Source organism: Lactuca virosa, chromosome 4 (genome assembly GCF_052849685.1).
Source record: "Lactuca virosa cultivar CGN04683 chromosome 4, Lactuca_virosa_CGN04683_v6, whole genome shotgun sequence".
Taxonomy (NCBI): domain Eukaryota; kingdom Viridiplantae; phylum Streptophyta; class Magnoliopsida; order Asterales; family Asteraceae; genus Lactuca; species Lactuca virosa.
In genome coordinates, this window is record NC_136429.1 from 113387098 (window position 1) to 113399026 (window position 11929).

The 11929-nt window shown below is 32.4% G+C and overlaps 1 protein-coding gene across 1 annotated transcript; it reads left to right on the plus strand.

Moving 5' to 3' along the window:
• Positions 1 to 2382: 2382 nt before the first annotated feature.
• LOC145104921 (187-kDa microtubule-associated protein AIR9-like) lies at positions 2383 to 11665 on the plus strand. The gene is made up of 8 exons (XM_079042081.1): positions 2383 to 2435; positions 2507 to 2645; positions 2761 to 2936; positions 3017 to 3172; positions 11088 to 11219; positions 11296 to 11354; positions 11460 to 11492; positions 11609 to 11665. The coding sequence occupies exons 4-8, from the start codon at positions 3139 to 3141 to the stop codon at positions 11663 to 11665; spliced, it is 315 nt and encodes a 104-aa protein (XP_078898207.1). The 5' UTR covers positions 2383 to 2435; positions 2507 to 2645; positions 2761 to 2936; positions 3017 to 3138.
• Positions 11666 to 11929: the final 264 nt, after the last annotated feature.

An 11929-nucleotide genomic window follows, 5' to 3' on the forward strand; every position in this document is an offset into this window, starting at 1 on the left:
GATAATTAATTCTCCTAATTTTAAAAATCTGATTTTTTTTAATAAATTCAATTTTAATTATAACGTAATTTCTAAACATAACCGATTTTATTCTTTTGAATATTTTTTTGCTAGAATGATGTTTTCTTTTCATAATTTTATTCTATTAGAATATTATTAAAGAATAACAAAATTCTTGAATCCGGGGTTGAAAAATAACAACATTCTAATATATTCTTATACATCTGAACTTAAATACAAATTCATGAATATTCTTACAGACTAAAAGTCTTATACATTTTAATATAATTGTACATATTCTAAATGAATATCAACAAAAATGAATAAAACTCTTAAAAACAAACAACATTCTTAAATCATAAGTATGATCAAACTTTATTCATTCTTAAAGTTATTCTTATTAGGTCTTCAATGCATTCTTCCAGCCATTCCTATCACAAATACAACAAAAAATAATAATGGTTAAAAACATGTTAATTACAATTAACTATCACTTTATATATTCTGGTAGAATACATAGAATATATTTTGGCAGAATACATAGACTTTATTCTGGTAGAATACATTCTGACAGAATACATAGAATACATTCAAAAGTATTGTATTTACTGCTAATATAATTTTAGATTCCAAATATACAATAACAAGAGACAATAGAAATTGGAATTCAAAATCACAAATTGAACCAAAATAATACACAAACAAATTAATTACTTTTTTAAACAATTACTTAGAACACGTGTTGTTAGTAATTTTGACCGAAAGCATACAACAAGGTTAAATTCTGTAGATTCTCTTTCAGGCATTTCAATAAACACTTGTTAGACATTATCATCAAACAAACCAAAATCCTATGAAAGGCTAAGTGTGATCGGAAGCAAAATAAAAAAAACATAAATTCTTTAAAGAACATCAAAGTTTAAGTTTTTCAATACCGAGACTTGGAAAAAAATACTTACGTGAATGAAATATCTCCCAAAAGTCGAGACATGGAAATCGAGAATGGTAGGCAAGAATGGAATGCAAATCATCATCTTCAACCCACTAATAACAATATTTGATAATCAGCAACAAGAGAAAATGTGGAGGCAGTAATGGTATCGAACGATGGTGATGCAACCTATGATGGGAAGAGAATCGACTGCCAACAAAGAATTCCAACTCCGACGTCCTCTCTTTTTCGATCGCAGGGAGGGTGACGGATGAGATCCGACCCTCCTATCTTCTTCGATCGTCGGAGGGTTAATCAGGGGGAAGAAGGTTTGTGTGTGGGATTGAGATAAATGGTTTCTGAAGGACGAACGTATGGAAGAAATCTGAAGGTTTGATTATTACGTCAACATATTAATTTTGTTGATGGTAAATCAAATCCCCCATTTATCTCAATTACTATATTTTAGAGTCATGATTTACTAATTTACCCTTATTAATTAATTTAATGATTAAATTATTGCTAAATTCTCATTGGTCCATACATGCATACAATACTTGTAGGAAACATTTGAACCTACCTCTCTCTCTCTCTATATATATATATATATATATATATATATATATATATATATGTATATATATATATATATATATATATATATAGAGAGAGAGAGAGAGCTAGGTTCAAATGTTTTTAGCAAGTATTGTGTGCCTAAATGCACCAATGATAATTCAGGAAATAATTAAATCACTAATAAATAATAAAAGGGTATAAGAGTAATCTACACTATAATTAATTATGGTAAAAGAAAACAAAATCAATCAATATCCCACTAATTTAGGTTATCAGTTTCATATAACACCACCACCGATTCCCCCTACTTCTCTAAAAATCATCGTTCTCTCTTCACAGACCCATAAACCCTTATCATCTCCTTATTTCGACACCACCAGAGCAGTAGCACCACCCCACAGCACCGTAGAACCACCAACTTTATGGATTGGAGAAGAGAACGGGTGGAGCTGGGCCCTTTCGTCGGCGATGGCGCCGACAACCGACGTTTCTACAACTTCCGATCTAGCCCCGATGGTACATAATTAATCAACTAAAATCATCTGTTTTTATAAGTGTCCGTGGTCCTATTGTATCGTTGTGAACCTGTGAGAAAGGATTTGGCCCGTGGTCCTATTGTATTATCTGAACAAATTGGACTAATATATTCTGGTAGTTTGCCATATCTTTTGTAGTATCACACTGCTTTAATTTTATTTAGTATAGAAAACTCTGAATGGTTTATCTTTCAGGGCCACCAACTTGCAAGTCACTTAAGTTTCATGGGTCAATGGTTGAAGGAGGACAGTTGACCTTCATTGCATCTTATAGCGGAGGGTAAGCCATCATTTACAAGCTCATTAAAAAATCGAATATATGAAGGAGGACAGTTGACCTTCGGTTGTTGGTGAGCTGAAGTTGTCCGAGCCAACTGACGTAATTCTCCCAGGTATTTTTCAGGATTTATTTTATATATTTTTCTTAAAATACAAATTTGATAAATATTATGTTACATTTCAGAGATTCCAAGAATTGAGATGCTTGCGCTTACTGGTAAGGCTGTTGAAAGGGAAGTATTGACTGCCATTTAAGTTATCCCAAAGAGTGATGCTCAACAGAATGTATGGCATAAGTACAAGAAACATGTTAGATACCAATGGTATATTAACTATATTTTATTTAATACTTGTACATTATAAAACTTATTTTGTTTCGTATTTGCAAATATTAAATACTTATTTTATCGTGTTGTATTAAAAAAATAAAAAACACAGGTACATTTGTTCAGAAGAGAACAAATCCTTTGAGCCATTACAATCACAATGTTCTTATTCGTATAAGCTGCAATTTGATGACATTGGTAGTCGCTTCAAATGTGAATGCATTGTAACAGATACATTTGGAAGATCGAGTGAACCAACATATTCCGAAACTGCCCCTGTTTCCCCAGGTCTTATTTCTTTTCCATTCTGTCATTTCTGCTAGTTTATCAATATATAAAAATGTTTCTTGGATTTTAATTTTTTTCAGGGATTCCTAAAATAGAGAAGCTGGAAATTGAAGGGAGAGGTTTCCATACTAACTTATATGCAGTTCGTGGTAATTATAGTGGAGGAAAAGAGGGTAAGAGTAAAATCCAGTGGCTTAGATCAATGGTTGGAAGTCCAGATCTTATTTCTATTCCAGGTATCTTTTTTATTAATTTTATATACACTACAAGAAAAATGACTTACAGTCACACCAAAAAAATATGACCATATGCGTATAGTGACATTTTATTTTTTCACTGAAAGTGTGACGGAAGGTGACGCCATCGTATGGGTCTTATGGTCACTTTAAAATGTAGTGTCCGTATGATATGAAAACATGTGGCCGTATTATAAAAGTGTGGCAAATGTGTACGGAATTTTGGTCCTTAAATATCCAATATTGTAGCGTTAAACCGTCAGTAGACACATTTATTTAGTAAATGTGGTGACTGTATATCACCAATTTGCGACATTCATGATGTTTTAGTGTAGTTGTTTTCTTTTATATTGTCACACAATTTAAATTTTATTAAGACTATTGTGTATCTTTTATAAACATATAATTACGGTGAGCATGACCATGTTTGCTAAATGGCCACATGTAATTAATTCCATAAGTGGCGAATTGCTAATAATTAGTCACAAAAAACAATCAATTTTTGTGACTATAGCCTATCGTATAGAGGCACACAATTAAGTGAAATACAATCATAAGTATTATATAGACACACATTTTGTTAAAATTGAGGACTATTCGGTATCATATTAAGACTATTGGGTATATTTTAGACACATATAATTACAATGAACATGTCCATGTTCAGTAAATGGACACATATAATTAATGATGTAAGTGGCGATTTGCTAGTATTTAGTCTCAACAACAATCAATTATGGTATTTATTTGCCACATAAATTGTTTTTCATGTTGTTATTGTTTAACTTAGTCACAAAAACTTTAGAATAAACATCATTTTAAAACAACTGTAGTCTCATAATTCTTGTATATTATGGCTATTGTTAACCATTTAGCCACACGTTAAAAAATAATGTAAAGTAACCATTGTATAATTTTAGAGACATTGAAAACCTATAAAACATGGCCAAATTTATATTGAAGCCACTTTAATTTACTATTTATTGTTACTTTTTCTACATTGTAGACACATCAAAATAATTTAAATTAAAGTAACCAAACCCAACAATATGAAACAAAAGCAAAATTCATAATTTGATATTAGTAATAATTGAAATCCAAATCCATACATTAAATTCCTAATTAAAATACAAAAAAAAATGTATTAATTGCAAGTATTTAAATTATGGTAAATAAAGCAAACACATCATAAACCAAAACATTGACATAACTAGGCATTCATCTTATTGGTACTACTCTTTGTCTTCTTGAGAAAGTATCAGATGATATATAAGTTGGTTTCCTTTTCTTTGAGTTTTGAAGTTCATGGTCTTGATGTGATATCATATGGTCTTGATGTGATATCATATCTGGTACCTATACCGACATTGAAACAAAAATTGAGTTCATTAAAAACTTAGTAGACTAGTTTATGAAGAAAAAAATGTGTAATGCACAAAGAAGTTAACATAAACAAACATTTGCTTCGGATTTCACAAGGTGTTTTGGCCATGGAACAAAACTTTTATATGTCTGCCCAACTGTTTTGAATTCTGCAGTTTCATGGGTAAAGGAGGAATCGAACAGATGAACACAGGTGTTGTAGGGGAATCGTGGATTTGTGTGGCTACCTGATGAACACAGGTGTTGTAGTGCCTGTTGCATAGTTATGCTATGATTATTGTTCCCTGTTGCACAGTTATGAACATTGTAGTTTCACATATACATCTAAACGAATGAAGTAAATCGAATGCAGGAAAGTATTGAAGAAAATCACAAAGATTTCGATTACAACAACTCATATGATTTCGATTTCAACTGAAATCAGGGGAAAGAGGAAGTGACCGAGAGCAGCCAAAATGAAATTGAACAAAAGCTTGAAAGGATTGAAGAATATCGAACCTGTATCGAATTTGTTGAGTGCAACGGTCGTCGGTGTTGTTGGGTGCGACGATCTCCGGCGATGGCAATTGGTGGCGAACAATCGGGAATCGCTAGAGGCGTGCAAATGTTGTGTGTTTTCTTTGTCTGATGTGTCGCATACTCACGAAACCTTTAATTAGGTTAAAGTGTACTGTTAAATAAGCAAACAAAACTGCAAAAATGGACAGCCGGTGATAGAGGCACATACTCAGAGGTGAAGGGAAAGCCGGTGATAGAGGCGCTGCAAATTAAAGGGTGGCGACGACAAAAATTTGGCGATGGAGGAGAATAGGGTGGTAGGGAGAAAGAATGGACGGCCTAAGACGCGTTCTTCTAGGGCAATAAAAGATGGGAGGGGGAGGGAGATCGAGATAGGCATGAATACGAAATCAAGAGGCGGCAAGGATTTTTTTTTTGTTTGGGGAGGGGAAATGAATGTTTTTGTTTAAAAATTCTAAAAATTTGAAAGGTTTCAAATTTAAAATACAAAGACAAAATGGAGAGAAGCGGCAACAAGTTTTTTTTTAGGGAAAATTGAAGGAAAATGAATATTTTAGTTTAAAAAATTCAAAAAGTTTAATACATTTCACATTTAAAAAAATAAAATAAATGATATCCTAATAAAATATTTTGGGTTTTGAAAAGTTAAAAAAGACAAGTAAAGTTTAGTAGTTAACAATTTTCGTTACTTTTGATATCCCAAAAAAAAATTGAAGTTCTAATGATGTACTTTTAAAATTTTATATTTTTAAAATTTTGATTAATGATGGTAAACGAGGAATTACTCTAAAGAAAATATTTAAGTGGGCAGTATAGGGGTGAGATGGAGTAGGGGTATGTGCATGGAAGTAAAGTGGGTAGGTAGGGTAGGATGTGGGTACGGGTATTGGATGATAGGGGTTGGTGGATAAGTATGTACATGTGAGTGTCAGGGTGTCGATCAGATGGGTGTAGAGTAGGTGTATGTATGGGTGGGCGGTGTAGGTTATATAAGATAAGCACGGGGGCGTAGGAGTGCGTGTATGGATTTAGGGAGAGGTGGGTGGTATTGGTGTAGGTGAGGGTAGAGTTAGGTGGATTGGTGGGTAGGTGTGGGGTAGGGATGTGGTACACGGTAGGTATTGCTATGGGCTTGTGGGAATGTGATTTATGCCAAAACTTATAAGAGATGACACCTAATCCATAATCCATAAGCCCTAAGTCATAAGTCATAAGCAATAAAACAAAATGCCATAATCCAAACATCATACACCATAAGGATTATGGCTTATGGTTTTTGGATTATGGATTATGGATTATTGTTAATAGTTTAAAGATTAAGACTAAGGGTTAGCACTTTGATTTTATAGCTTATATCTCATCAATCTTAAGCCTTAAGTCCTAATCCATAAGCCAAAATTCATATATCTTAAGCCATAAGTTATAATCCTTTATCCTTAAACCATATGTCATAAAACTTAATCCCACAATCTCTAAAACCCACCCAACCACCCCAACCCACCATAAGGCATAAGGCTTAATTCTTGGTGCATGCTTAGTGCTTATGGATTAGGGCTTATGTGGTAGCCTTAAGGCTTAGGTATTATGAAATGCATGCATATATATATATATATATATATATATATATATATATACACGCACATACACACACAAATACATAAACTCTAAGTCATACCCCGTAAACCTTAAGTCTTACAACATATGGCATAATCCCTAAGCATTAAGCCATAAATCATAATCCTTAAGGCTTAAGCCATAAGCCATAAGGCCTAAACTCTAAGTCATAATTCATGACATAAGCCATACACCTTAATCCTTAAGCAATATGCCTTATTCCATAAGCCCTAATCACTAAGTCGAAAGCCATAACCGAAAAGCCTTATGCTTAAGTCCTACAACCTAATCCATAAGCCATAAGTATTAATCTATAAGCGATATACCGTAATCCATAAGCTATAAGCCCAAAGCCCTAAACCATAAGCCTTAATTGACAAGCCCTAAATACTAAGCCCTAAGCTATAAGTAATAAGTAATAAGTCATAACACCTGGGCATTAAACCATATTAGTTAAATATGTTTCATATCACATATATTAATAAAAATACAAAACTTGGTAGCTATTGTGGACAAAAATAAAATATGTTAATAATATGGATATAAACACATAAGTAAATTGTTGTTTGATATAATATATTATTCAACTAATATACAAATTTCTTTATTAGTCTATATCTTTTAAAGAAAATTACATGATTAGGCCATGTGGTTTTCCATAGCTCGCATGGTGAGGAAAACTATTCAAATATCACGTGCTTGTCCATATGTTGTTAGTTTTCTATATTGTAACCACCCAAAAATCATTCCTCTAACGACATTAGTGTTCAGTTACAAGGTTATTAAGTGATGTATAGCTATTTCGTTGCTAAGACGATAAAACAAAATAAATTAAATGAAAATGGTGTCAATTAATACCTAAAGAGTTAATTGAGTATATTATTTAATTAAATTGATGTAAGGGAATGTAGAGAAAATATATTTCATTTAAAAAGGTGTGTAATTTAGTTAAACAATTTTTTATTTTTGGGGAAAAAAATAGGATAAATATATGGAATTAAAAAGTATAAATATAAATGAGGAACGAAAATGTCATTAAAATATACTTAGAATGTCAATGTATTAGGTTTAGGAGTGTTTAGAACTTAACCATGGAAGTCTAGGGACTATACTAGAAAAAGCATTCAGAATCCCCCTAAAATTTATATTTATCGTGAATGAAATTTTCGTTTCCCCCCTAAAATATTTTCTTAATTAATCTTAGTTTCCCGCTAAATTTAATTAATTTTTATTTAAATTTCCGTCCGAAAAACTAAAAATTTGATTCCCCTCTACTCAAACTACATATTTTCCAATGTCAAAAGCGGTCAACGAAAATTCAAAAAAATTAGGGGCAAAAATGTCAAATTGAAAACTTTTCTAGGGTTGGTTCCAAATTTTCTCATTCGAACGTATTGGGAAAAAATATTCTCTCTCGTCTCAACTCTCAACCATGAACGGACTGAGAAATTGAACTGCCGACATCCTCTTCTTTTGATCACGCCTTTTCTCCGGTACGAACCTGCTCAACTTAGAACTTCACCATCACAATCTCAAGTTAGAGAAGCTCGAGCTCAGAAGAACTTCTCCTTTGCATTTTCAACTTCGAAACTCGCGTCAGGCACCATTGATTGAATCAGATGGAGGGGTCTGCGAAGGGAAAGGTAGCGAGGGGAGAAAGCAGGGGTTGTTAATTTGCTTTCCAAAATCGTTTGTTCTTTCTTCATATTTTTCTAGTTCGAGGTTTTGGATTTGTGTCTCGGTTGTAACAGGTAGGGCATAAGTGGTGGTGATGTTGGTTGGAATGAAAACGAAGAAGAAGCGACTTCGACATCTGCAACATCAGGTAAGCAATTGTTTTTTTGTATTTTATTTTTCTGAAATCAGTTGGAGCTGATGTATGAACTCAGCTGACAAACAAATTGTGAATGAAATCAGTTGACAAATCTTTAATTATTTTGTGTATAAAACCATCTGCGGACCAAGTGTTTGATCAATTGACAATACAAAAGTTATTTGAAGGACACAATATGAATTACATCGAATGCATCAATGTGGACTTCAGATCGACAAGAAAATAATCATACTATGGTATTAATTGTGCATGAAAAATTGCAACTCATAACAGTTTGAAGCATTATTAAACGACCATGCTTATTGTTCTGATTCATTGTGTAGATAAATGGAAAATATCTATCTCCTGATGCTGATAAGTGTGTCCGGAATCTTTATAACCTGCATAGGTATCAAATGTGGCTGTCAAATATTAGGTATTTGCAAAATCAGGACTTACCTTTTCACTGTGTATCCTGGCAGTGTATTGGTTAATAATGGTGGTGTGCATGGTGGACACTACTATGTATTTATCAGGCCAACTCTTTCAGATAAATGGTGAGTTCTAATATGTTTAATCATTTCCTACATGTATTTTCAAGTTTGATGATGAAAGAGTATTCACTTGAGTTTCTGTGTTTCCAACCACAAATTTATCCTCTCCTTTCATGCCTTGCAACAGCTACCCTGGTTTCAATACTCGAACGCATACATGCTTGTTTACATGCGTGAAAGCGACAAAGAGAAGATAATTTGTGATGTAGATGAGTTTGTGATGTATTAAGGATCAAAGGGGTTTTTTTGTAATCGTAGCTTGATGTTATAATGTTATATTTATTATTTTTTTAATTGATATAATGTTATATTTATTAATGTTATATTATTAGGATTAATGTTATATTTATTAATTTTTTAATAATTTTTTTAATAATTAATGGTCCCTGATTAATCCTCGCCTAGCCGATTAATCCCTAGACCCCGGTCCAATGCCTAGCTAATGTCTAGCGTTTTTTACAACCTTGCTTTTTACTCTACAAAATTACATTTGATCTCTTTCAACTTCTCGGTAATTTCAAATCAACATTAGGTGTTCCTATACCTACACAACGCACCATTCATCTCCTTCCTAAAGTCGACAATCATCTCCATACAAGGTAGTCCACTACAAGGCATCATTCATCGAACAAGGCATTGTTCATCTCCTTCCAAAATACAAGTATGCTATAAAATGTAAAACACGGGAGCCTTCTTTTTTCATTTACTTTCATCGACACCCCCTTCTTCTCTATCCTACCCCTTTCTCATCCATCTGTAATATCCCGTTTGCTCAAAGACATGGGAGAAAAGAAGGCATTTAAGTTTGGTTTAGATTGTGTTTAATTTTGATTTATGTTCAATTTGGATTTTAACTGTTGTTTATATTTTTTTTATAATTATTTAAGAAATTGATTGTGTTATTTTATAAACAGACACTTGAATTCACTACAAAAATAGAACAGAAGGGTAAGTGTGTGTGCTTGTTATAATGCTTGAAAAAAATACATATGCTTATGGTCCTAAATAGATACTTTTATACTTGTGTCCTAGGCTCTACAAAAGGACCACAGATGCATTCAAGGGCATTACGTTCCAATAAATGTTTTGGCTTTCAATCCTAATAGGAAAATGTACATTCTTTTTTGTTTATGAGAATTAAAAAATTGAAATGATGTCAATGAGACAAAGGTTGTAGTTATGTTTGTTTCATTAATATATTTTAACTTGTAAACACTTCTTATTATTAATAGGAAAAGTAACCAGCTTATCATTTGTAGTTGTATTCTTTTTTTATTATTAAACAATGACCATAAATATAGTAACATATTTAATAAATGACCCATAATTATACCGATAAGACATTATTGTTCTTTTATAACTATATTTACATATAGACACATATAATAACTGTAATCATAACTAAATGCTACCTACACTCACAATATTTGTTTCTTTTCAAAGCCAATTCATCATATTTTGACACACCTAATAAAAGGTAAATGACCATAAACAACCAATACTAACTTGTTTTCTTGCGTTTACTAAGTACAACTAGTACAGAACCGCCATATGGACACACAAATATTTAATGTGACCGTATGTATCACATTTTAGCTACTTTGTCTGTTATGTGTCTAAAAAGGCACCAGGTTATAGACACGCATACAACTGACTCATGTCACAATACGTTTATCTACAGTCTCTCATAAAAAAAAGTATGACAATCTTAATCGATACCTGTGGCTGATTGTGACCTATGGCCTCAGTGTTCGAGTGTGACTAATATTTGTCACATTTGGTATAATTAAGTGTGGTTAAAGTTTTGATTATCTATATAATGGTCACACAAACTAATTTAAATGTATCCAAAAACAGTCTCTAAATTTTTTTAGTGACCTTTGGCCACACTTTTAATAAAAAGTGTCACAGGCCGTTTTTCGGAAAGTGTGACCGTAGGTCTTTTTTGTACTAGTGATACATTTTTAAAAAAAAATAGGAGAAAGAAAATGAAATGTTGTTTTATAAATGGTTTGCTTTTATTGTATTGTAGGTGAGACAGGAAGGATGTATGAAGCAAATGTAGATGATGTGGGATACAGGTTGGTTGCCATTTATACCCGTGTAAGAGAAGATGGAATTGAGGGCTGTCCAGTTTCTGCTTCAACTGAACCAATAACTGTTGGTAAGCCTCAAACCACTTTTATAAATTTTTAATGGTGATTTTTCCTAAATTTATTTTACACCATATCTACTTGTAGAACCTGATGTTCTTAAAGAAGTAAAGCAGAAGCTTGATCTTGGATCTGTCAAGTTTGAGGTATGAATATGTTAAATTTAAACCTCATCTGTTTATTGCCAATGGGGCAAAAGACGTAAATGCCCTTCTCAAGAACTCACCAGCTTTGTGTCTTTTTTTCAACAGGCATTATGTGACAAGGACAGATCTTCGAAGAAGGTAGTTGTTTTTCTTGTTGATTTATTGATGCATGTGAGGGTGGGATAGGGGCAAAATTGTCCACTTTGAACTTGGGAGTATTCTAACTTGTGCTTTTATTATTATTATTATTGAAGGTTTCTGGGGTGAGTAGTCTTGAGAATATGTTACAAATTCTGGGGGGAGTATTCTAACTTGTGCTTTTATTATTATTATTATTAAAAAACATTCCGGTAGAATATGTTATCATTCTCTATTATATAGTTTCCGGTAGAATATGTTACAAATTCTTTAAGAATATTCAAAACCATTCTGCAATAATAGTTTATTCTGTAAGAATATTTATTGTTGTATTCTATTATAATGCATTGAATTGTTTAATTTTTGAAACTTGATTATCTTTTCTTTGTGGATTTACGTTTTGAAGAGGCTAACATTGATGTGGAGAAGGAAGAAAA

Bases quoted from the DNA above. Each gene is read 5' to 3' on its own strand.
- LOC145104921 (XM_079042081.1), top strand. From the start codon at position 3,139: ATGGTTGGAAGTCCAGATCTTATTTCTATTCCAG. The intron at 11,220-11,295 runs GTAAGCCTCAAA...ATCTACTTGTAG, and splicing joins AACTGAACCAATAACTGTTG to AACCTGATGTTCTTAAAGAA. The intron at 11,355-11,459 runs GTATGAATATGT...TTTTTTCAACAG, and splicing joins TTGGATCTGTCAAGTTTGAG to GCATTATGTGACAAGGACAG.